General features: G+C 40.3%; 1 protein-coding gene across 2 annotated transcripts in view; it reads right to left on the reverse strand.

Annotated features, from left to right (window-relative positions):
• UBP1 (upstream binding protein 1) overlaps nucleotides 1-26,913 on the reverse strand; it is a 68,525-nt gene extending 41,612 nt beyond the window's left edge. The window contains exons 1-3 of one of the 2 annotated variants that reach the window (XM_029242292.1): nucleotides 26,891-26,913; nucleotides 26,314-26,505; nucleotides 11,678-11,829 (exon numbers count right to left, since the gene is read on the reverse strand). In XM_029242292.1, the coding sequence (XP_029098125.1) occupies nucleotides 11,678-11,829; nucleotides 26,314-26,426 (265 nt within the window). In that variant the 5' untranslated portion in view covers nucleotides 26,427-26,505; nucleotides 26,891-26,913. Of the gene's footprint in view, nucleotides 1-11,677; nucleotides 11,830-26,313; nucleotides 26,680-26,890 lie in introns of those variants that run through there. The other variant, XM_029242293.1, reaches the window with a different exon arrangement.
• Nucleotides 26,914-27,605: the final 692 nt, after the last annotated feature.

The following is a 27,605-nucleotide window of genomic DNA, read 5'->3' on the forward strand; positions in this document are numbered from 1 at the left end:
GCAAAAATCCTGAGTCATTACACAGGTATCTAGTCCCAGGGTTGCATTCTAACCATCTGTAAAAGTTGCTCATCTATCTGCCATAGGAAACTAACACATTAGCCAAGGTCTAACCACTTGGTTTTCCAGTACAATCAGAAAGCATTAAAGCTATCTAGTTATAAATAATAGTAACAGCAGCAAAGGCTAGTGTTGTGCTTCCTATGTGCTGGCCACCTTATAAGTGCATTACACATATTAACTCAATTTAATTCTCAGCTACCTTAGGTGGGGGTTATTTTATTAAAGGAACTTGCCTGGACAAGCAAGTGGTGTAATGGGATCTAAACACAGGCAGCCTGGCCCCAGAGACAGCTAATGACAACCGCTCACTGCTGCCCTCTACCTCTCACCCCACTACATGAAGAAAAACATTTAAATCACCAGTCACTGTAACGAGTTGACACATTTAAAAGGAACAAAAAGGTATGTGAATAATGTGTGTAAAGACATCCCATATGCAGCAAAGGTGCATATATCCTGGGCAGTTCTATCTCATTCTTCTACCAGGCATTACTTTAGGGATGGAAGTTCTCTCTTAAATTTCATCCTTTAGTGACAAGATCATTATATTCACCACAACTATGCTTAAGCATATAATTCAGTCATCATAGAATAAGTTTATTGGAATAAATAAATTAATGATACAATATTTTTGTTATACAAAGGGTATCTTTTAACAGGATTACAATCTTCTTAGGTGTCTAAAAAGGGTTCTAATTTAATGGCTACTTGGGGCCAGCGAGCAGAAGAGTTTTATTGTATACTCTTTCATACCTTCTGAACTTTGAACCATGTATATAAATCATTTAGTTACACTGTTAAATTTTAAATGGTGACCATTAAGTGAAAAGTTAGAAAACACTGGAACTATTCTAGTAAAGAGACTCAGTGGTTAAGAAAATGAGATTTGGAATTAGAAATCTCTGGGTTTAAGTCCCTATAAAAAGCATGGTCAATCTAAAAAGATAACTGTAGGAAAAAATTACTCCCTCTAAAGCTTTAATATAAAGTGGGGATAACTGTGCTTTCACTGTCACTATTATTTCCAAGTAACAGAGAAAAAAGTGACTGCTTAATTTCCCTCTCACTTATTATAATGAGTGGGGAAGCTTAAAGGAATTAAAACTTGTGCTGATGAAGAACAACTTCAAGTGCCCTATCTAATCCCTTCTTTATAAAGCTTTTGTATCCTTTTTTGATAAACAAGGCAACACTGCCATGATGAGTCATTTTCCCTTGGTGGAGCTGAAGAGTTCATTTGAAGATAAGAAAATTAACTCATGAGTAAATCTGAATAAAAATCTAACTCCTAAGAACAGGAAGACTAAAGAGTAAATTATGTCAATATTTAACAGTCACACTATCAAAGCTGATGTACAGATGATACTATACTAAAATGGGTCACTGAGACGCATTTTACATACTTTGCAGAAACTTCCCAGGGCAATGTCACCCAGCTAAAAAATATCCATGGAATTTTACTGGAATTCCTACATAAAAATCAATCATTTTTATTTTCCATACCTATGCCTGATTCTCTTTATATATTTCAGGAAAGGCTTCTGTAAAAAAAAATCAAAACTATACATGCACTACTTAGAATGTTTCCTTTTGAAAAGTGAGTCTAATCAACTTAAGATACTCTGCTGGAGGATCAGATCAAGATGGCAGAGGAGTAGGACGTGGAGCTCACCTTCTCCCACAAATACATCAAAAATACATCTACAACCTAGAGACTGTCCTACAGAGTGAAGTAAGTCAGAAGGAGAAAAACAAATACCGTATGCTAACACATATATATAGAATCTAAAAAAAAAAAAAAAAAAAGAAAATGGTCAGAAGAACCTAGGGGCAAGACGGCAATAAAGACGCAGACCTACTAGAGAATGAACTTGAGGATACGGGGAGGGGGAAGGGTAAGCTGTGACAAAGTGAGAGAGTGGCATGGACATATATACACTGCCAATATAAAACAGATAGCTAGTGGGAAGCAGCCACATAGCACAGGGAGATCAGCTCGGTGCTTTGTGACCACCTAGAGGGGTGGGATAGGGAGGGTGGGAGGGAGATGCAAGAGGGAAGAGATATGGGAACATATGTATAACTGATTCACTTTGTTATAAAGCAGAAACTGACACACCATTGTAAAGCAATTATACTCTAATAAAGATGTTAAAAAAATACATCTACATGCAGAATGCTTCTAACAGAACATCTACTGGATGCTGGCAGAAGGACTCAGACTTCCAAAAGGGCAAGAAAATCTCCATATAACTGGGTAGGGCCAAAAAAAAAAAAAAAGAAAAGAAACAGAAAGAGAGAGAAATGAATCGGGACAGGACCTATGCCCCTGGGAGGGAGCTGTGAAAGAAGAAAGGTTCCTGCACCCTGGGAAGTCCCCTCACTGCCTGGGAGATCAGCTGGGACAGAGGGGGAGGTTCGGAGCCTTGGAGGGGAGCACAGCAACCGGTTTGTGCAGGGCAAAGTGGAGAGAGACCTGCACACATGGTTGGTGCCACAGAGTAGCACTCCCCAGCCTGGGACACTCATCAGCTGGGTCAGGTGGGGGCTGGGTGCTGAGGCTCAGGCTTTGGAGGTCAGACCGGGAGGTGAGGACTGAGGTTGGCTGTGTGGAGATGGCCTGAGGGGGCTAGGGTGTGGTGAGCCACAACCGAGGGAGTCGAGGAAGAAGCCTGGGCCTGCCAGAGAGGCAAGGCACCATTGCGGGGGGCACACAAGGAGAGGGGTGGGCCGCCACAGAAGCTTCTTTCTCCGTGCCCACTCTCAGGCAGCAGCGCACCACCTACACGAGCTCCGGGGGCAGGTGCAAGATGCCACTGCCACCTCAGAATCCAGAGGTGGACATGGATCGCTGCCGCTGCAGAGCGTCCTGTGACTGAGCACCAAACGCTGTCCATGCCTACCCAGGAGTGTGCGCGACCTGCCACTGCTGCTGAGGGTCCCACAACCGGGAGCCAACCGCTAGCCCCGCCTTCCTGGGAGTGTGTACAGGTTGCACATCTGCACACCCCCTATCAAGGGGATAACGGCCAGCACACGTAGGGGAAAGAGATGACAAGCATCCAAACCAAAAACAGCCCTCGTGCCAAAAAAATATTAAGCCCACACAAGCTACACAGGGATGCTCCCACATATAAATAGTCCTCCAAGACTAGAGTAGATAATTGTTTCTCCTGAACTCAGAGTTAAGAGAAACACAAGTAAAATGAAGAAGCAGAGGAACCACTCCCAGTTAAAAGATCAAGAGAATTCCCCTGAAAGAACAAACAATGAAACAGACCTCTTCAGTCTAACAGACACCAAGTTCAAAAAGGAGGTGATGAAAATACTGAAGAAATTAAGAAAGGCTGTTGACAAAAATGCACATTACTGTAAAAAGCAACTACAGACTATAAGGAGGAACCAAGAAAAATTAGAAAATTCATTTGCTGAGACAAAAGCTGAGCTAAAGGCAATGAATAGCAGAATGAATAACGCAGGAGAAAGAATAAGCGATCTGGAAGATAGAATAATGGAAATTATGCAAGCAAAACAGCAGTCAGCCAAATGAAAAAAAAGGAAAGCAATATAAGAGACCTGTGGGATAATATAAAGCATGCCAACCTAGGCTTAATAGGGATTCCAGAAAGAGAAGAAAAAGAAAAGGGGATTGAAAATGTATTTGAAGAAATTATGGCTGAAAACTTCCCAAACCCAAAGAAGGAAAAAGATATCCAGATATAGGAAACGTGGAGGGTCCCAAACAAGATGAACCCCAACAGACCTACATCAAGACATATTATAATAAAAATGGCAAAGTTAAAGATAAAAAGAGGATTCTAAAGGCAGCAGGAGAAAAACTTAATTACAAGGGAACCCCCATAAAGCTATCAGCTGATTTCTCTACAGAAACACTGTAGGCCAGAGGGAGTGGCAAAATATATTCAAAGTCTTGAAAGGGAAAAATCTGCAACCTAGAATACTCTACCCAACAATATTATCATTTAGAATAGAAAGAGAAATCAGAATGTCTCAGATAAGCAAAAGCTAAAAGAATATAGCAATGCTAAACCTATCCTAAAAGAAATATTGAAAGGCCTTCTCTAAATAGAAAAGAAACCAGAAGATATAAGAAAGAGGAAACCACAACTGGAAACTAAATTGCTTAAATTAGCCAGTATCAAAAAGAAAACCTATTTGTGCAAGTGATGATAAACTCACAGAACAGCAGGAGGATAAACATAAAGATGTAAAAAAGTACTCCATCAAAATCATAAAATGTGGGGCAGGAGAGTAAGAAAATAGATTCCTTTTTTTTTTTAATGGAATGCGTTTGAGCCTATATGACTAACAGCCTAAAGCAAGCAGATATAGGAAGGGGTTAACATACTTGAAAAACAGGGTAACCACAAATCAAAACCATACAAAAGATTCACAGAAACCAAAAAGACGAGAACACAAACATAAAATAAAAGGAAATCTTCAAACCACAAAAAGAAAAACAAAAAAAAAGGAACAAAGAAGAAACAAAAGAATCAACTGGAAAACCAGGTTTAAAATGGCAATAAATACATATGCCAATGGACTGAATGCTCCAATCAAAAGATAGAGTGGCACACTGGATAAAAAAACAAGAGCCTAGGGAATTCCCTGGTGGTCCAGTGGTTAGGACACTGTGCTCTCACTGCCAAGGGCTCAGCTCAGGTTCAGTCCCTGATGGGAGCTAAGATACCACAAGCTGCATGTCACAGCCAAAAAAAACCAAAACAAAACAGGAGCCTACAATATGCTGCCTACAAGAGACCCACCTTAGGACAAAGGACACACACAGATTGAACGTGAGGGGATGGAAAAAGATATTTCATGCAAACAGAATTGACAAGAAAGGGAGTAGCAATACTCATATCAGACAAAACAGACTTTTAAACAAAGGCTATAAAGAAAGATAAAGAAGGATACTATATAATGACAAGAGGATCAATACAACAGGGTTTTACACTTGGCAACATATATACACCTAATATAGGAACACCCAAAAACATAAATACTAATGGACATAAAGGGAGAAAGTGATGGGAATACAGTAATAGTAGGAGACTTTAACACCCCACTGACATCAATGGACAGACCATCCAGACAGAAAATCAGTAAGGAAACAGAGGTCCTAAATGACACAACAGAACAGTTGGACTGAATTGACATTTTCAGGACTTTATATCCAAAAAAACCCAGAACACACAGCCTTTTCAAGGGCACATGGACCATTCTCTAGGATTGACCACATACTGGGGCACAAAACAAGCCTCGACAAATTTAAGAGTATAGAAATTACTTCAAGCATTTTTTCTGACCACAAAGGCATGAAACTAGAAATCAACAACAGGAAAAGAAATGAGAGAGAAAAGATTAAATGGAGACTAAACAACATGCTACTAAAAAAACAATGGGTCAACGAGGAAATTAAAAAGATACCTTGAGACAAACAACAATGAAAACACAACCATATAAAATCTATGGGATGCAGCAAAAGCAGTTCTAGAGGGAAGTTCACATCAATACAGGCCTTCCTCAAGAAACAAGAAAAATCTCAAATAAATAACCTAAACTACTACCTAAAAGAATTATAAAAAAGAAGAACAAACAAAACCTGAAGTCAGCAGAAGGAATCAAATAATCAAGATCAGTGAGGAAATAAATTAAACAGAGACTAAAAAATAGAAAAGAAAAACAATCACTAAAACCAAAAGATGGTTCCTTGAAAGGGTAAACAAAATTGACAAACCTTTGGCCAGGCTCAACAAGAAGAAAAGAGAACCCAAATAAACAAAATAACAAATGAAAAAGGAGAAATCTCAACTGATACCACAGAAATACAAAAAGAATAAGAGAATACTATGAACAATTATATGCCAAAAAATTTGACAACCTAGAAGAAATGGACAACTTTCTAGAAACATACAGCCCATGAAAACTGAATCAAGAAGAAACAGATAATGTGAACACACTGATCACCAGAAGTGATATAGAAACTGTAATAAAAAAACTTCCTACAAACAAAAGTCCAGGACCAGTTGGCTTCACAGGTGAATTCTACCAAACATACAAAAAAGAACTTATACTGATTCTTCTCAAACTCTTCCAAAGACTGAAGAGGAGGGAACACTCCCAAAGACATTTTATGAAGCCACCATCACTCTGATACCAAAACCAGACAAAGATACCACCAAAAAGAAAATTACAGGCCAATATCTTTGATGAATATAGATGCAAAAATTCTCAACAAAACATTAGCAAACCGAATCCAACAACACATAAAAAAGATCATACACCACGATGAAGTGGGATTCATCCCAAGTTCACAAGAATGGTCCAACATATGCAAATGAAACAGTGTAATACAGTACATTAACAAAAGAAAAGTCAAAAACCACGTGATCATCTCAAAAGATGCCGAAAGAGCATTTGACAAAATTCAACATCCATTCATGATAAAAAAACTCTTACCAAAGTGGGTATAGAATGAACATATCTCAACACAATAAAAGCCATTTATGACAAACCCACAGCCAATACAGTACTCAATGGAGAAAAGCTGTAAGACTTCCTGTGAAAATCTGCAACAAGACAAGGATACCCCGGGACTTGCCTGGCTGTCCAGTGGTTAAGACTCTGCGCTTCCAACGCAGGGGGTGTGGGTTCGATCGCTGGTTGCGGAACAAAGATCCCACACACCACACAGCGTGGCCAAAAACATAAAAAATTTTTAAAAATTAAAAAAAAACACTCAAGGATACTCACTCTCACCACTTCTATTCAACATAGTATTGGAAGTCCTGGCCATAGGATTCAGACAAGAAAACGAAATAAAAGGTATCCAAATTGGAAGGGAAGAGGTAAAATTGTCACTATATGCAGATGACATGATACTATGTAGAGAACCCTAAGGATTCCACACAAAAACTACCAGACCTAATAAATGAATCCAGCAAAGTAGCTGGATACAAGAGTAACATTCAGAAATCGGTTACATTTCTTTACACTAACAATGAAATACCAGAAAGGAATGTAAAAAAACAGTACCTTTTAAAATTGCACCAAAAAACAACCTAGGAATAAATTTGACCAAGGAGGTGAAAGACTTATACACTGAGAACTATAAAACAGTAATAAAGGAAATTATATCCCATGGTCTTGGATTGGAAGAATTAATACTGTTAAAATGACCATACTACCCAAAGCAATCTACAGATTTAATGTAATCCCTATCAAATTACCCATGACATCTTTCACAGAACTAGAACAAATAATCCAAAAATCTGTATGGAACCATAAAAGACCCAGAATTGCCAAAGCAATCCTGAGGAAAAAAAAAAAAAAAAGCAGGAGGCATAACTCTCCCAGACTTCAGAATACTACAAAGCTACAGTAATCAAAACAATGTGGAATTGGTACAAAAACAGACATACGGATCAATGGAACAGAATAGAGAGCCCAGAAATAAATGCACACACCTATGGCCAATTAACCTTTGACAAAGGAGGCAGGAATATAAAATGGGAAAAAGACAGTCTCTTCAGCAAGTGGTGCTGGGCAAGTTGGACAGCTGCATGTAAATCAATGAAGTTAGAAAACACCCATACACCATGCACAAAAATAAACTCAAAATGGTTTAAAGACTTAAACATATGACACCATAAAACTCCTAGGAGAGAGCATATGCAAAACATTCTCTGACATAAATTGTACCAATGTTTTCTTAGGTCAGTCTCCCAAGGCAATAGAAATAAAAACAAAAATTAAAAAATGGGATCTAATCAAGCTTACAAGACTTTTCATAGCAAAGGAAACTATTAAAAAAAAAAACCATAATCTATGGAACAGGAGAAAATATTTGCAAATGATGTGATGCCACAAGGGCTGAATCTCCAAAATACACAAACAGCTCATACAATGCTACAACAAAAAAACAAACAACCCAAACGAAAAATGGGCATAAGACCTTAATAGACATTTCTCCAAAGAAGACATACAGATGACCAGTAGGCACATGAAAATATGCTCAATGTCACTAATTATTAGAGAAATGCAAATCAAAACTTCCACCAGGTGTCACCTCACACAGGTCAGAATGGACATCATTAAAAAGTCTACAAACAACAAATGCTGGAGAGGGTGTGAAGAAAAGGAAACCCTCCTACACTCTTGGTGGGAATGTAAGCTGGTGCAGCCACTATGGAAAACAGTATGGAGGTTCATCAGAAAACTAAAAATAGAATTACCATGTGATCCAGCAATCCCACTCCTGGGCATATATCCAGACAAAACTATAATTCAAAAGATAAGGCACCCCTATGTTCATAGCAGCACTATTCATAATAGCCAAGACATGGAAACAACCTAAATGTCCACCAACAAGATGAATGGATAAAGAAGACGTGGTAAATATATAAAATGGAATACTACTCAGCCGTAAAAAAGAACAAAATAATGCCATTGGCAGCTACATGGATGCAACTAGAGATTATCATACTAAGTGAAGTAAGTCAGAAAGAGAAAGACAAATATATCACTTATATGTGGAATCTAAAATATGGCACAAATGAACTTATCTACAAAACAGAAACAGACTCACAGACACAGAGATCAGGTTTGTGGTTGCCAAGCGGGGAGAGGGGAAGGGAGAGGGATGGATTTGGAGTCTAGGGTTGGTAGATGCAAACTATTACATTTAGAATGGATAAACAAGAAGGTCCTACTGTATAGCACAGAGAACTATATACAATCTCTTGGGATAAATCATAATGGAAAAGAGTATGATAAAAGAATGTATATATGTGTATAACTGAGTCACTTTGCTGTACAGCAGAGACTGGCACAATATTGTAAATCAACTATACTTCAATTTAAAAAAAAAAAAGACACTTTGCTAAGTCCGGACCTTTGTTAACTTATCAGTTTAAAAGAGGTGGGGTGGGACTTCCCTGGTGGTGCAGTGGTTGAGAGTCCGCCTGCCGATGCAAGGGACACGGGTTCGTGCCCCGGTCCGGGAAGATCCCACATGCCGCGGAGCGGCTGGGCCCGTGAGCCATGGCCGCTGAGCCTGTGCTCCGCAACGGGAGAGGCCACAACAGTGAGAGGCCTGCGTACCACAAAAAAATAAAAATAAAAAATTAAAAGAGGTGGGGTGAAAGACACTCCAGCAACATTTCAATCAGGTTCAAACTTAGCCTGAATCTAGGAAAAGCTATGGATCCTCTCTTTAGAAAAATATACATTCATTAAAAATTTGAAAATGATTTAGGGGATTCACAAAAAATCTTGGGTTCAGAACCTTTTGTCAAAATATAATGCTAGGAGATAAATGCTAGGAGAGAAACCTGTGAAAGAACTGTCTGATATTCATGTAAGTTTAAAGTATTATAATTTCTTTTTAAAAAGTGTATAAAAGTAGAATTTCTTTATGGTTACTCAAATGCGTTTTTAATGATTATTCAAATATATGTTTTCAAAAATGCAGCCTGTATATGCAGTTCACTTTTCCACTTTTTTTTCCTTAAAAGCCTGGGAGAAATTAAGAGGTAAATTAACACAATTCTACAACCAAGAACATACTCATCATTAATATTGCAGGGAGCATAGTCACATGCCAGTAAATCACTTGCACTTATTATACTGATTACCATAAACGTGGGTGTCAGCTGGGAGGGGGATACAAGGGAGCCTGCCAGGGTACTGGAAATACTGGACATAGGTAGTATTTTCAAGGGAATGATCTGTGTAAAAATTCATTGAGCTGTACACCTAAGACTTGTGGGGAATTCCCTGGTGGTCCAGAGATTAGGGATCCATGTTTCCACTGCAGGAGCCTCAGGTTAGATTCCTGGTTGGGGAACTAAGAGTCCACATGCCGGGCGGTGTGGAAAAAAAAAAAAGACTTGTGCACACTACTGTAGATATTCAGTAACTATTTTTTAAAATTTAAGCTTGACCAAACTGACATTGAGCAAGTCTATCAACTGCTCTAAGCTTCCGTTTTTAAAATCTGTAATGGATCAATAACACTTCTCCTCAGGTTATTGTGGGAAGTGAGACAACATACATATAGTATTTAGTACACTGCTTCATACACAGTCAACACTCTGTGAATGCAGGTCTAATACATTATCACTATAGATGGTGGACTGCAATTTTTATCAATGTGAGATGTCTTTATCCAGTTTAACAATAACAGTGATAAGTTATGGATATTCCCCCAGGCCAACAGACAGACATATCCAATGTTCTTTAAACAGAGGGGTGTATGTGCACATGCTCATTCATCCCATGGTATACATGTAACTTATTCAACTATTCCCTAAGTAAGAGAAATTCTGGTTATTTCCTTTTTTTGTCATTAGAAATAAAGCTACACTGAATATTGTAGCCTTACCTCTACACTGCTTCTTCTGATACTTTTATAGCTAAAAGAGATTACCATAGAGACTCTTAAGTTTCAGATTTGAAAGAACCTTAAGTCTCAAATTGAATGCCTACCCAAACAAATCCTAAAATAATATTAACAACAAAATCAGAGTGTTGCCATAGGCTACAAATTAGAATTACCTGAAGTAAAACCTCATAAATTCTAAATTAATATGTTAAACGAAAAGTTAGAAGCTATTCTTCCACATTTTGAAATAATCACTAGTAAGTAGTCTAAAATCTATAGTTCCTTCCAAAAGTTTGAGGAATTAAAGAGTCTATTTAATGACAGAAAAATAATCAGAATATACTCCTAAGTGAACAGATGTTAATTCCCATTTTGTTGAAATAAAATAAATATACAGACAAGGAAACATACCTAGGATGTTAACTGGTTCTCCTGAGGGGGATGTAATTGAAGTCCACTTTCAGCTTTATCCCTTGACATATTCCCCAATTTTTCTACGAAGTATGTACTATTTTTATAACAATAAAAACGTTCAATTCTTTTTAAAAATAAGAGTCCAACATGCTTTCAGTATAGGTCTCCAACAAATGAATTCCTGCATAACTAAGTACTTTTGTTTACATTGGTAAGTCACATTGGCCAGTGCCCAAACTGCTGAGAGCACCTCAAAAAAAATCCTTTCCTCTTTCCAACTGTATATCCTACCCTCACATCTCCGTTTTCCATTCTGCCCACTCTCGCTTTCATATCACCGTAACATAGTATTCTCATTAAGTGTAGACAAGATTTGACGCAGTTTACTTTAGCCACAGACTCCACCTTGCTGGACTCTATTACCAGCACAAACCTGCTTCGTTCCTGAGACCAAGTCCCTTGCTAGCTGGACTTCTGATTCATTCTCAAGTTCCACACTGAAACCATGTTCCTAAAAATAACTGACATCCTTTATTACCTGCTCCTCCTTTGGATTTTGTCTAAAGAAATCCTGTAATAAATCTTGTTCCACAGACCCTCTTTGTGCAAATAAGTTTCCACAAACAATTGCTTTGTTGGCTCACACTAAAATTCCTACAATTTTACAACTAAAGTTGTAAAAATTGAGAAAAAGAATCTAATTTTCAATTATTACCATTAATCTAGGCTGCAATGCCAAAACCCTATTTCAGATTTTTGTGAACTCTTAAAGTGTGATGCAGCCGTACCAACCTTGGTTCAAGTACGTGAGCGTTTCATCGTGCAGCTTCACAGCTGGTGACGTTGCTGCACACATCACATACTGGAAGGGCGGGTGTTTGGTTTCGTCATCCAATGGAAGGCTGGAATCTTCCTGCTTGAAAATTGGCAATGCCAAGACATCGCTGAAAAGCAAAAAAAAAAAATCAACACTGACCTTATTCTGGGTTTAAAACATTTAAAAACATAAAAATATTTAGGGGTAGTTTCTTTTAAAATTTAAGATCAGATATGATATGTAGAAAAAAAGAACTATTAATGCTAATCTGGCTCCCCCAAAAGATAGTTTTAATAAACCATACCTCTAGTGTGAGTTGGGGGGGGGTGCCTACGATTAGGCAGAACATTAAAATAAGAAATATTTAATAGTTAAGTCCAAACTACTGACAAAGAGATCACGCTAATAATACATGTGGTACAAAAAAAAAAGTTATGTGAAAAAAATTAGTTAAAAACTTTAAACTCATTTCTATTAAAAAATAAATAAAAGCAAGAGTACATAGCCACCTGTTTTGAAAGGTAGGTCACACTGGCACCATGAAATCACAAAGAAGCATTTGATTAAATGGTATTTTACAAAAAGTTCCCTGCTGGTCCCAGCTAAACGCTGAGAGCATAACGCTTCATACTTAGTCTACAACAATGGCTTCTTCTGAGAAGCAAACAGTAGCAGTAGAAACAGCTGCTATTTTTCCCCCCAAGAATAACTTGGGTCATTGATCGGGAGGGGGATGGGGGGGTCTTCTGGGGTACTGTCTATATTCTGTTAACTTTGGTGGTTAAACACACATGGATGTGTCTGGTTTGCCTTTAAAAAAAAAAAAGGAGCTGAGGTATAATTTACATACCACAAAATTCACCCTTTTAAAGTGTATAATTCAGTGTTTTTTAAAATATATTCACAGAGTTGTACAGTCTTCACCACTATCTAATTCCAGAACATTTTCAGCACCTCAGAAAGAAATCTCATACCCTTAGCAGTCACTCCCTATCCCCCAACCCTGGCAACCACTGATTTGCTTTGTCTCTATGGATTTGCCTATTCTGGATATTTAATGCAAAAAGAATCATGTGGCCTTTTGTGACTTGCTTCTTTTAGTATGCTTTCAAGTCCATTCATTTTGTAGCATGTATCAGTACTTCATTCCTTTTTAAGGCTGAATGATATTCCATTGTATGAATATACCACATTCTGTTTATCCATCATTGGATGGTGGACCTTTGGCTTGTTTCCATTTTTTTGATTATGAATAATGCTGCTATGAACACTTGCATGTATTTTTGTGTAGACATGTTTAATTCTCTTGGATATATACCTAGAAGTAGAATTGTTGGGTCATATGGTAACTCTTTACCTTGTTGAGAAACTGCCAAACTGTTTTACAAAGTGACTGCGCCATTTTACATTCCCACCATTAACATATGAAGGGTGGGTATTTCTTTTTTTGAGATAATTCACTGAGCTGTACATTTATATCTCGATGGTTTTTCTACATCCATTCCTCAATAAAAGGTAAAACAGCAAAATATCCAAATGAATAACTACTATAACAACAAGAACAGCAAAGGCTTGTCTGAATTGTTTATTTCTTCTTACAAGCTGTTAACTGACTCAGATATCTGGCTACCCCATTTTAATTAAATTCAATTTAAAAGCAAAATGTGGAAATAAATGAAATGAAAGGGAAACCCTGCATTCCCTCCTCCCACATACATTTCTATTAAAGCACCAGACTGATTAGTCAGGGACTGAATTACCCACTAATTCTCCTTCTTTATTTATACCTAGGAACTGTCAAAACACTCCTAAGTCAAAAGTATAACTGAGGAACACATAGTCAGGAATGGTCCCCAGCCTTCCTCCAGGACAGGGATAAAAAACCTTGGAGCAGATATAAAAACTTTTCAGGAAACTTACAAATGGTACTTTAAGATTCAGAGCAGCTCTCTTTATTAAAAACAACCACAGCAGTCAAAGTGGCTCCATGGTAGATGAAAATACATACATATTCTATGTCATATATATGTAAGCGTTTCAAGTTCTCTTCGTGAGAGAATTCCTGGCGGTCCAGTGGTTAGGACTCCATGCTCTCACTGCTGAGGGCCTGGGTTCAATCCCTGGTCGGGGAACTAAAAGCCCACAAGCGACATGGTGCAGCCAAAAAAAAAAAAAAAAAAGTTCTCTTGGTGAGAAAGAAATAAAAAATGAGATGAGAGCTATAACTCAGATGCATTTAGTTAATTATACTAAAAAGTGACATGGAGAATAATTTTAAGATCTTAACACTAACTGCTTGGGTTGATCATTACATACAGGTCATCAAAATAAGACATCAGACTGCATAAGAATGGCTATTTGTAAGTAAACTGTTACATATAGTAAATAAAATTTTATTTGCTTCAGATTCTATAAGGCAACCACCATTTTATTCACTTGGTTATAGGCTACTATGCTCATGGTAGGTGCTAAAAGACTCTTGAATAAACTTAACATATAAACACATAGAGATCATTTGTTAATGAAATCCCAATTAATTTTTTACTTAATTCAAAAGAAAATGCATTCTAACCAACACAGCAGCCAGAGAAAGCCTCTTCAAACAGAATTCAGATCATTTCATTCCTCTGAACTCTCCCCATCAGCTCACTTTCGAAACCAGGGTCCCTACAAGGTTCGACAAGGCCCTACTCAATCTGCTCTTCTTTCCTTTTCACAGTCTCTCTGCCTCAGCCAGACTCCTTCCCCGCCTTTTCCAGGGCCTCTCTGCATTGGCCCCTCTTCTGCTTGATGTCCTACTGGCTCATTTCATTCAAATGTCACCTTTCCAGTGACAACTGTAATCTTCCCATCTGTACTCCCAGTTTCCCCTTTCCTGCTCTATCCACAAAGCGTTTCATTTTCCAACAGTATACGAGACTTAAATTTGTAACCTCCATAAGTATATAACCACCCTCCAAATTGATTTCTCTTCACTGACTAAATCCAGCATCTAGCACAAAGAAGGAGCTCAAATATCTGTTAAATTGATGAATAAATTGTAGCACTGGTAATCAATTATTACTAAAATGAAAAACTAGGTCTCCAGATAATTTGTCATAATTTCTACCAGGCTGAACGATAGGAATTTCTGGTATTCACCTGATTTTGTCATCTCATATCCCAGACAGGTAGGCCGCCCAGGGATCTGACAAGCAGATGAAAAGACTCAAGGCTTTGAATTATTCCAAGTAATTCTGAAATGCAAGTATCCAAAAATAACCAGGCACACAAAGACAAACACGACTTTAGGAGCAAGAACCTAGAGAAGACTCTGTCTGTTGGTATTCATTTCTTTTCTGCCTTTGTTGCAGAGGGTTAGAGGCCTGAAAACTACATACAAGACTTCTTGCCAGCTGGAATCTTCCTAGGTTGCTCCAAAGGGAAGAAGCACTGGTGGGAAATTAAAAGGGAGTGGGAAAGAGCAGAAGAGGCAACCATAGCTGCAGGAGCGCTCAGGGCATCAGCAGCCATGCCTCCCGCAGCCAACTCTCCTCCCTGAACCCTTCTAGCACCTTTGCAATCAAATACTTCACTAAATCCTTCTCTGCTTGAAACATCTCAGTGTTCTCTCTTTTCCTGATTGGACATAGACCAATACCCACTGAAGACTTCAAGATGCCAGAATTACCGTACCTGTATGATAAAATTAAGCTTACTCTGTTGAAAGAAATAAAAGATAAGCCTGAAAAGATCTGCAAGGAACAGGAAATTTCAAGGGACAGCAAACCTGTAAAGGAACAAATAGAATTTTGAGAACCGGAAGATAAAATTGCTAAAATTAAGAACTCACATTTAATAACAGCTCACACAGAAATGAAGATATATAAGGAATCTGGAATATAGGTAAAAGAAGTTATCCAGAAGGCAGCATGGAGAGCAAAATGATAGAAAATGCAGAAGAGATGTTAAGAAAGAAAAGACAAAGTGAGAAGATTTTACATTGAAGTCTCAGAAAAGAATGGGGTAGAGGCAATATTCGAGATAAAGGCTAATAAGCGAATTCCAGAATTGATGAAATACACTAACTCACTGATTCAAGAACCCCAAATAACCAAAGAAACATAAATAATTTTAAAAACCACACCTAAATACACCAAGAAAAACTTATAAGCCAGTACAGTCATGTGGAAGTTCAATTTTCTCAGTAAAGTACCAAGTATGGAAATCAACTGAAAGTAGGCCCTAGGAGGAAGAGTTGTGGGTCTGAGATGGAGCCACCCCATCCATACGGAGAGCTGGAAAGGAACTGGACTGGAGAGGGAATGGACAAGGGCACTGAGGTGAGACCACTGAGCAGCAAAAGGATGCACTTGAGAGCTGAGGTCATGCACTTCCAGTGAGGCCCAATCAGTGCTTTCCTAGAGCCACATTCAGCTACCTAAGAGGTGAAGAATCAGATTTAATCAGAGTTATAGTTTTATTAAAATAAAAAATAGGAGAGGGGCTTCCCTGGTGGCGCAGTGGTTGAGAGTCCGCCTGCCGATGCAGGGGACACGGGTTCGTGCCCCGGTCCGGGAAGATCCCACATGCTGCGGAGCGGCTAGGCCCGTGAGCCATGGCCGCTGAGCCTGCGCGTCCGGAGCCTGTGCTCCGCGACGGGAGAGGCCACAACAGTGAGAGGCCCGTGTACTGCAAAAAAAAAAAAAAAAAAAAAAAAATAGGAGAGGGGAATAAAGCAAGAGGGGGGCAAGGGAGACAAAGGTATATGCAAAAGGTAATTACAATGATTGACCAGGGAAACTTAAACTGGCTGGGGAAGAAAACAGGAGTTCAAGAGGGTAAGGAGCAGTGAACTGAGAGCAGCATCAGTGACTGTAGATCTTAATGGGTTCAGTGATGGCAGGAGAAGGGTAATGAGGTAGTGAGTGAAGGGCAGGGGGCAGCAGGTGAACTCTGAATTTGAGATTACAGGTCAGCTGCATGACTGGTACTGCCAAGGTCTAACCTATGACCATAGGATTGAGTAGCTGAGATCATGTCATTATAAGAAAGATAATCAAGAAACAGAAGTGTCAGGTTACTGGAAGTCCCATTTAAATATCTTTTGAAATCACCAAGAATTAAGACAGTAGTAGTGGGGCTTCCTTGGTAGTGCAGTGGTTGCGAATCCACCTGCCAATACAGGGGACAGGGGTTCAAGCCCTGGTCCGGGAAGATCCCACATGCCATGGAGCAACTAAGCCCGTGTGCCACAACTACTGAGCCTGCACTCCAGAGCTCACGAGCCACAGCTACTGAGCCCCTGAGCCACAACTACTGAAGCCCACGTGCCTAGAGCCCGTGCTCCGCAACAAGAGAAGCCACTGCAATGAGAGGCCTGCACACTGCAACAAAGAGTAGCCCCCTGCTTGCCGCAACTAGAGAAAACCCACGCACAGCAATAAAGACCCAGTGCAGCCAAAAATAAAATAAATAAAAATTTTAAAAATCTGGAACTTCTCCTACTCCTGACAAACAAGAATCAAGTGCACAAAAGGACTGGTCCAGTGTGCCCTAAAAAATGAGATACATGTCTAGGAGAGACTGATCAAAAAGAGAAGGCACTGATCAGTATGAGTAAAAAAGATATAACTAACAATATAAAAACTAATAAGATGAGAATATTAACAACTTTATGCCAACATATTTGAAAATATGGATAAGATGAACAACTCCCTAGGAAAAAACACCAAAGCTTTCTTCAAGACATAAAAAGCAGGACTTCCCTGGTGGCTCAGTGGTTAAGAATCCACCTGCCAATGCAGGGGACACGGGTTCTATCTCTGGCCCTGGAAGATCCTACATGCCGCGAAGCAACTAAGCCTGCGTGCCCCAACTACTGACCGTGTGCTCTAGAGCCCACATGCTACAACTACTGAGCCCGCGTGCCGCAGCCACTGAAGCCCACGTGCCTAGAGCCCATGCTCTGCAACAAGAGAAGCCACCACAATGAGAAGCCCATGCACCGCAATGAAGAGTATCTCCCGCTCACCGCAACTAGAGAAAGCCAGCGTGCAGCAACGCAGACCCAAAGCAGCCAAAAAAAAAAACACATAAAAAGCTTTAAAAAATAATCCTACAGAGACTGATATTGTGGTTAATACTCCCCCAGAGTAAACTTTCACAGGCGAGTTCTAGCGAACTTTCAATGGCAGCTCTTACACAAACCCTTCAACAGAACAAAAGCAGAGGAAATACTTCTAATTCATTTTATGAAGCCTATGCTCTGCAACGGGAGAAGCCACAGCAGTGAGAGGCCCGTGTACTGCAAAAAAAAAAAAGTTTAGGTCATAAAGAGAAAGCTCTCCTGCTCACTTGAAGCTGATACAGCCTTAATGTTTTTTTTAAAAGGACAGGAGAACCAAAAAAAAGAAAAGAAAAGAAAATTGAGGACCAATCTCAGCTATAAACAGAGACAACCTATTTATGAAATTTTGGAAGCATTCTCTAATCAGTAAGAAGGCTGAAGATTCAAGTTCTTAGTGCTTCTAAACAACACTGCAGTGAAGGCTAGACCACACACTAAGGCAAGAAAATGAAATGTAAAGATTACACAGGAAGTGGGACTTCCCTGGTGGTCCAGTGGTTAAGAATCCATCTTGCAACACAGGGGACACTGGTTCGATCCCTGGCCGGGGAACTAAGATCCCACATGCCACAGTGCAACTAAGCCCGTTCACTGCAATTACTAAGCCCACGTGCCGCAACTACAGAGCCCACATACCACAGCTAGAGAGAAGCCCGCTCACTGCAAAGAGCCCGTGCACCACAACTAAGACCCGACGCAGCGAAAAACTAAATGTTAAAAAAAAAAAGATTACACAGGAAGAAATAAATCTATAATTATTTAAAGATATCAACTAGGAAATCTGAGATCCTACAAATTATTAGAACTAATAAGTTCAGCAAGGTCCTGAAGAGAAGAAAAAGAGAATAAAAAAAGCGACAAGAAAAAAAAATAAATTATATATATAGCATTCCCAACTGATTTTTCTCCTATCCAGAAAGATTATTTTCTTCTACTTTGAGAAGACTTCTCAGTTATTCATTGGTGGGCAGCAAAGGGTGCAATGGGAAGAAGTGGAGGTCAGATCTCAACTCTGGAGCTTCAAATCCCAGCTCTGCCCTTTGTTGAGTGACACCGGGACTCTCTGAACTCTAGTTTGTTTTTAATTTAATAGAAAATATTTTAAGTATCCAAACTCTAGGCACACATTAGACTAGAGATTCTCAAAGTGTGGTCCGTGGAATCCTGGGGAACCTGAGATTTTCAAGGGTTCAGGAGGTCAAACCTATTCTCAGAATAACACTGAACCATTATTTACCTTTCTCACTCAGTTGACATTTGCACAAAACCGATGGTGGTTAAAACTGCAGGTGCCTTGGCATGAATCAAGGCAGTGGCACCAAACTACACTAGCAGTCATTGTATAAAAAGTATTAATTTTATTAAATATTGGTCCTTGGGTAGGTATAAGGTATTTCTGCTGCACATCTAAGTGCAATGGTTGTCTCAAGGAAAAGTTTTTTATGAAATTATGATCTGTGAGCTGATCTAGCAGCTTCTCTCACAGAATATCATTTTTACTTGAAATAAATATTGACAAACTATGATTATTCATACCTGAGTATCTGACAGAAATTTCCTCAAAAATGAATAAAGCGAGCCTATCATTTCAAGGAAAACAACTGTGATAGCATTTGTTACCAATGATAAAATCTGCACCCTCCACCATGTACTTTCTCTGATGGTCCAGTGGTGATACTAAGGAATATGATTTTTTGATACTGCATAAAAAAAATGTCAACATTTAGAAGATCTGCATAACTCAAGAAATCATTATTTTCCAAATGACCAATGCATGCATATTTCAAAATTACTCAGGGTAAGAGACCCAATCAAAGTTCACAACAGACAAATTGATTCTAATGTAACAGTACAAAAAGTACATTGATACAGTTTCAGAGTCCACATTGTAACTTTAAGAAACTACCACTTTTCAAGTGCTGGTATATTATCAGACGACTTTCCAAAATGGTCTAAAAGGGCTATTAAAATAATCTCCCCTTTTCCAAACACATATCTACGTGAGGCTGGATTTTCTTCACATATGTCAACCAAAACAATATATTCCAATAGCAGATAAGAGAATCCATCTGCTTTTCTACACCAAATATTAAAGAAGTTTGCTTAGAGGAAAACATAGGCAGAACACTCAATGACAAATCACAGCAAGATCCTTTTTGACCCACCTCCTAGAGAAATGGAAATTAAAAAAAAAAAAAATCAGACCTAATGAAACTTAAAAGCTTTTGCACAGCAAAGGAAACCATACACAAGACGAAACGACAACCCTCAGAATGGGAGAAAATATTTGCAAATGAAGCAACTGACAAAGGATGTATCTCCAAAACTTACAAGCAGTTTATGCAGCTCAATATTAAAAAAAAAAACAACCCAATCCAAAAATGGGCAGAAGACATAAACAGACATTTCTCCAAAGAAGATAATACAGATTGCCAACAAACACATGAAAGAATGCTCAACATCAATCATTAGAGAAATGCAAATCAAAACTACCATGAGGAATCACCTCACACCAGTCAGAATGGCCATCAACAAAAAAATCTACAAACAATAAATGCTGGAGGGGGTGTGGAGAAAAGGAAACACTCTTGCACTGTTGGTGGGAACGTAAATTGATACAGCCACTATGGAGAACAGTATGGAGGTTCCTTAAAAAAAACTAAAAACAGAACTACCATACGACCCAGCAATCCCACTACTGGGCATATACCCTGAGAAAACCATAATTCAAAAAGAGTCATGTACCACAATGTTCACTGCAGCTCTATTTACAATAGCCAGGACATGGAAGCAACTGAAGTGTCCATCAACAGATGAATGGATAAAGAAGATGTGGCATATATATACAATGGAATATTACTCAGCCATAAAAAGAAACGAAATTGAGTTATGTGTAGTGAGGTGGATGGACCCAGAGTCTGTCATACAGTGAAGTAAGTCAGAAAGAGAAAAACAAATACCGTATGCTAACACATATATATGGAATCTAAAAAAAAAAATGGTTATGAAGAACCTAGGGGCAGGATGGGAATAAAGATGCAGACCTACTAGAGAATGGACTTGAGGACACAGGGAGGGGGAAGGGTAAGCTGGGACAAAGTGAGAGAGTGGCATGGACATATATACACTGCCAAATATAAAACCGATAGCTAGTGGGAAGCAGCAGCATAGCACAGGGTGATCAGCTCGGTGCTTTGTGACCACCTAGAGGGGTGGGATAGGGAGGATGGGAGACAGGGAGACGTAAGAGGGAAGAGATATGGGGATATATGTGTATGTATAGCTGATTCACTTTGTTATAAAGCAGAAACTAACACATCATTGTAAAGCAATTATACTCCAATAAAGATGTTTAAAAAAAAAGAAATTTACAAGTGTAACACAAAGTGTTTTGTTTCCGAAAAAAGTTTTTTAATAAAATATATTTGTGGTAATATATAATGGTTTGTAATTGTTATTTCAAATGAATTAATAAAATTTAAAAGTTCTTGCTTATGAAGAGACTACAAAGGACACAGCATACCATTCTATTCAGGTAGACTGAGACAAAGTAATCTATAAATGAATGACATCAACAGTGGTCCTACTCTACTCAAAATTGTTCTGCTGGGACTTCCCTGGAGGTCCAGTGGTTAAGACTCTGCACTTCCAATGCAGGAGGCGTGGGTTCAATCCTTGGTCGGGGAACTAGGATCCCACATGCTGCACAGCGTAGCCATAAAATTAAAAAATAAAATAAAATAAAAATGAGCCTTTAAAAAAATCATTCTGCTAAAATGACAGAGATCCTTTAAAAGCTAAATAGTATTCACAGGTATTCTATTGTTACTTCCAAAAAATTTTTATGTGTTTAAAAACAATGGTTCTGACCATTACATAGCAGAAGTGTCGGAGTCATAGAGAAGGAAAGACTAAGGAATTGTTGTTGAAGGAGGTAAAGACTAAATGCAATATGGGATCCTAGACTGGAACCTGGACTAGAAAAAGGGCAATAGAGAAAAAAAACCTGTGAAATTCAAATGAATTTTGCACTTTAGGTAACAGTTCTGCACCAAGGCAGTTTTGAAGACTGTATTCTGGTTATGGAAGTAGAAGCTGGGTAAAGGGTATATGTCAACAATCTACACAATCTTTTTAACTTGTAAACATAAACTCCTAACTCATAAACTCAGAAAGTTTAAAACAAAAAGACTCTACTACCAAGGTTCAACACAGAAGAATTTCACAACCATGTATCAGACATGTCCCAAAGCAAGCAAAATAAATATTACAGAACTTCTTTTAAATTCAGTCACAGAACTTACAGCAAAATAAGATGAACCATCAGATGGTATTTCCACCAAAAGTAAATGTTCAAGTTGTCCTAGCAAACTAATAAGTGTGTCACTCTGATGAAACATATCACATTTATGAGACCGTATCAATAAACTACCAAGTTTCAAATAGCCCTGATTGAAGGGCATAAACTGTACTAAATCTTACTTAGTGCGGGGAGAGAACACCTGATTTTAAAAATTGAACACAATAAAATCTATGGACAAACAATAGGAGGTACATAAATTAGCTGAGTGAGTTCTTAGTCTACATAAAAATTATTTTTTGAATATAAGGTTTCAATACACAGCAAATGTTTTTCCAAGGCAATCAAAGTATATTATTAGAATCTAGCCTTTACAGCAGGGGTCAGCAAGCTACAGCCCAAAGGCCAAACCCAGCTGGCCTGTTTTTGTACAATCAGGACCTAAGAATGGTTTTTACATTTTTTTAAAGGGTTGTAAACAAATAAAACAGAGTGACAGAGACCCTCTGGCCTACAAAGCCTTAAATATTTGCTATCTGGCCTTTTATAGAAAAGATTTGCCAATCCCTGCTTTAAGGTAATAACAAATATGGATACTATACTCTGAAGTATCTTTTTTTATCAACAATTTATTAAATTCTTTCAAGATTAAACGCAGAAGAAGTTTTTAAAATTTGAAATGAGAAATTTTATAGAAATTATTGCCAATTCTGGAAGCAGTCTCAGGTACCACCCTAATAAATTGTTCAAATTTCACTGATCCTGAAAATTTTCTATACTTCCAAGAAATGTCACCTAATCAAGGACATTCTGCTTTAGCATGAGACCCAAAGAAAATTATAAGCTATTAATAGCTGCATAATAAACCATATCCTTTGTCATCTTTTACTAACTTAACACTGATCAAAGTTAAAATTTTCCCATTACCTCAAAGGGTCTATAAACTGACATTTTAATCTTTCAATCAATATAGGAAATCTGTCTTCACCCCAAACCAGTTTTGATTTAGCAAATTATTTGTAAACTATGAATGTACCTCTCACTTAAGAATACGTGAAGTATACCTTTTGTTTCAAAACAGATGTATACCATAGTGAAGTTTAAGAGGGCTCAGACCAATGCCCTTTGTAAAGTAATAATTTAATATTAAAAAAGTTTTTATGCATAAAGAATTGACATTACTTTTATTTTTCAAATTACTCGTTAAATCCTGAAAGTTAACTTATTATAGATTATACATTTCATGTGAACACTTAAGATGGAAATAAATTTACCAGGTGGCCCAAAAGACCCTCCTAGGAGAGTTTTAATGAGTTTTACTTTTTCAAGTCCTTTGGTTATCTGCTCCTTACTTCACAAAACATGAATGACCCAGATTTCAAGTTACAATGGGTTTCGGCCTTCATTCAGTGAGGGGAAACTCAGTCCTCACTTGGAATGGTGGTGCCACTGACAATCGCTTTAACAACTACAAACTTTGGTTTACACACTTACAAGAAGAGGATTGGTCTATTAGCTTTCTATGGTCTCTTCAACCATCTCTAGACTCCTGATATTGTAACTAAGATTTTAAAAAACATTTATGACCTGCCTCATTTCAAACAGAATCTGCAGCAGCCTATGCCTCACATACAAATGGGATACCAGAGTACACACAGAAGAACACAAACAGACAATGAGAACGAGTGTAGAAAAAAAAAGGGAAGCAAAGATTTTACCAGAAATTAGCCTCATCATATCCCAATACTATCAGCCTACATCATTTAATGCAAATATATATTTCTAAATTGTCAGACCACTGAGAGAAACCACACGTTTCTTTCATGCTATCTTCCTTCAAAGCTGAAGAAATCATTTCCTAAAGAAGTCTTTAGAAATACCTCTTGGTTTAAGCCATACAAAAAGCAAATACAGTAAGCATACTTCAATTTGGGTTTTTTTTTTTTTTTTGGCCACACTGCATGGCAAGTGCGATCTTAGATCCCCTACCACTCCGGCGCGGAGTCTTAACCACTGGACCTCCAGGGAAGTCCCTCAAGCATACTTCACTTTGAAAGAAAAATGGAAAGCTGCCTCCAGAGCAAATTTTTATCAAGACGTCACTTTTTCCAATAATTTCAAATTTAGCGCCTAAAGTTTATTTCTTGAATTTGAGAGAACAAATGAAATAGACAAGAATCATGAGCCTTACTTCCCTGGAGCTTGGGAATGTCCCGCTTCCCCGATGCCTGAGGAAAGGAGGCCATTGCCCTTGCAGAGAGGAGGCTGGGCACTCCCCAGCTCCAGGGCCGGGCGTGGGAAGCGTAAGGGCCATCAAAGGAGGACTGCAACAGCCTAAAGCCTTCTTCAGACCTTCTTCAGATCAAGGCAATCTTGGAGTTTTCCTAAATTTGTATTTGAAATAATGGGCCTTGAATTTGCAAGAGGCAAGTACCCTCCTGGCTCCTCTTGAGGACCCAATTAAGTACAAAAAACTAAATAAGCTCCTTAAAAATGGTATTTGCCTTCAAAGATACTAGAAAATTCAGATTAAATGACACATACCATATAACCAATAACCAAAAACAATCAATGGAAAAAGTCCCCATGGAAAGTGTTGTAAAAAGACACAGAATTACAAAGATGTCAGAAAATACCTTTAAGGACAAGGTAGTGAAAAGGTTTAATATCAAGATTTTCCTTCTAGACCATAAACAAAAGTTCACTAGTTGGCTGAAACACACAGAACTCGAGACAAAAAAGTAAAAGCTCAAAATAACCCTCAGTAAGCAAAGCTCTCAGCAGCAAACCTTCACTTAACCATAATTGAGAAGAAACACTGAATCTGCCTCACCTGCCCTCTTCTGCCTTCACTGCAAGTCCAGGGTCTCAAGAAGCAGCATGGCCCTTGAGGCCCACACATGTTTTCACTGTGAATCAGTGCCTCTTGTACTGCCGACTGGGGTGACCTTATGACTTTCAGTAGCTCAATTTCCTCAACACTAAGACAGTTGTTCTAGAAAATAAGCCACCTCATCCAGAGCCCTCAAGTTGCACAGCTGCAGAGAGAGGAAGTGCCAAGTTCAGGCAGACCAGCACAGACCCAATCAGGGTCAGAGACCGGCGACCTGAAGCTTTCATCCATGTGCTTCCACACCCTAAGAAACATCTCCACTTTTCAGCTCAGAGTTTCTGTTTAAGATTTAAAAGCCAAATTATTTCAGGGAGCAGCCCCTACCATCCAAGGCCTGCTCTGACCCAGAAGTCGTTCTTCTTCAAGACTTTAATGCTCCCTGTCCTCCCCCAGAGCTGCAGTGAGAGGTATGAAAGCTACTGGGAAACTGGACAGCTCGTCAAAGACATCAGTCATTACTTTAAAGAGTCTCTTCGCAAAATCTCATTTAATTCGCATTAACGAAAAACTGACAAACCACTGAATTTTACACTTTAATCGGGTGAACGTATACTAAGTAAACTATATTTCCATAAAACTGCTAAAAAAATAAAAATACAGAGCTGCCAAACTGATAGGAAAAACCCAGTGTTCTTCAGGATAAAGGCGAGAGACTAAGTTCAGATCTGTTTCAACCTATCAAAATTAAACAAAATGAATGGCTGCTTTAGTCTCAGACAGCTGAGACTAAACAAACTCTTGTTTGTGGTGCAATCAGTGCATCTTAAAGCCTTCTTCAAAAGGAAACAGCCTCAGAGGGTAGTCCCCCCAGTGAAAAACTTCACTTTGAGACAATTAAAAAACCCAAGTTAATGTGCTTTTCCCCCCTGTGGCTACTTTCACTTATGATAATTACTATGGGAATATCAAGTGATTAAAATTTGCAACCAATAAAGGCTACAATGTAGAACAGAATAGGAACTAATGCCAAAACCCTGGAGAGTGTTCTCCCAACACTAGTCCTAGCATTTCGTACACTGTATTCCAGCTCTAAGTGACTTGTAAATCACTTGCAAGGCAAGGAAGTCCCTTCCCCCAACTCAAGCCATCCTAACAGCGGGGCGTATTTTACAGCAAAAATGCAGCCCTCAGGGGCGGTCCCCGGGCCAAAGCTTGCGGGGCCGCCCTCCGTCGCCGGCCCCCGCCGTGGGCAGAGGCCCGCGGGGCTCCATGGCGCGGTCAGAGGCCCAGGGTCGTGCAGGCCTTTCCCAAGGAGACACAGGCTTCCGCCAGCCCGCCCGCCCTCCCGCCCGCGCCCGGGCACTGGTACCTCATGCTGTAGGCGCCGGCGCCCAGCTCCTGCCCGATGCCCGAGAGGCTGGCGTCGAAGTCGTGCACCAGCCCGGACTCGATCACCTCGTCCATCTTGAGCACCCAGGCCATCTTCCGGCTTCGCCGCCGCCCGGCGCGCAGCGCGGCCTCCGCGAGCGGGGCGAAGAGGCCGGAGCTCCACGGGCGCGTCCTGGGGGAGGGCGCGGGTGAAGCCTCCGGCGGCGCGGCGAGTGGTCACCAGCGGCAGCCCGGGCGGCGGCCGGGATGAGAACAGCCAGGGCCCCGCGGGCAGGGCACGGCGAACCCGGCGAACAGCTGCAGCGGGAGCGGCCGGGCCGCGGGCAGCGCCTCCCTCCCGCGGACGCCTGCCCCGCGCCTCATGCCGCCGCCGCCCACCCCCTGCGCCGCTAGCGCTGCCGCCGCCACCGCCCGCCCCGCCCCGAGGCCCCCGGCCGCATCCTCCGCAGGACTGCGCGGGGGCGGGAGCTCAGCCCGCCCGTCACCCGACCCCCGGCCTCGATCCCCGGCCCGCTGCCCGCCCGCCCCGGCTCTAGCGCCCCGCCGCCCCGGCCAACCCAGCCGACGCCGTCCCGCCGGCCCGGACGCTGGCTTCGCTACGGCTCCGGCTCCAGCTCGCTCGCCGCTTCCGCCTCCTCCAGCCCCGCCCCGGCCGCGGCCCCGCCCCCGCGCTCGCACCGGGCCAAGCCCCCCTCTCACGGCCCCGAGGTTCGCTGCACTCCCGACGCTTCACGTTGAAGCAACTGTAGGGCCGTGCAACGCGGCCCCGCCCACGCGGCTGGTTCCCAGCCGCTGCGGCCTGGCGGCCTCCCTACACACCAGCCCAGGAAGAGGCGGTGCCAAAGGGCCCCCAGTTTCCGCCCATCCAGAAAGGCGCGCTGATTGACAGGCGATCTGAACAATAACGGCAAGCGCTTCGTCGAGGCTCCCGTGAGTCTCTGTGCCCCTGTGCTAAACAACCAGTCAAGATCTTCTTCCTTTTGGGCGGGCTCGAGGACTGAATTTGCTGCCAAAAGAAAGAGTTCATTGGACCGCACTGTAGGAAGCCGCCCTAAACGCCACTTCTGGAGGTGTTTTGATCCCGTGTGGTCTTTGTGGGTACTTTCTGGGTTTTGCCCACACTACAGATGGAGAGAGCGGTTGTGTTAGCCAATAGGCTCACACCCTGTCTGGAGGCTGAAAGGCCCATTGGGCAGAAAGTCTTGATTGACGTGAGTGCAAGACAATCATCACTCCCGAGGGAGGGCTCCGGAAAGTTCCCTCAACTGCTAA

This window comes from Monodon monoceros, unplaced genomic scaffold (genome assembly GCF_005190385.1).
Source record: "Monodon monoceros isolate NGI ecotype Baffin Bay Population unplaced genomic scaffold, NGI_Narwhal_1 Super_Scaffold_3, whole genome shotgun sequence".
Lineage (NCBI taxonomy): Eukaryota > Metazoa > Chordata > Mammalia > Artiodactyla > Monodontidae > Monodon > Monodon monoceros.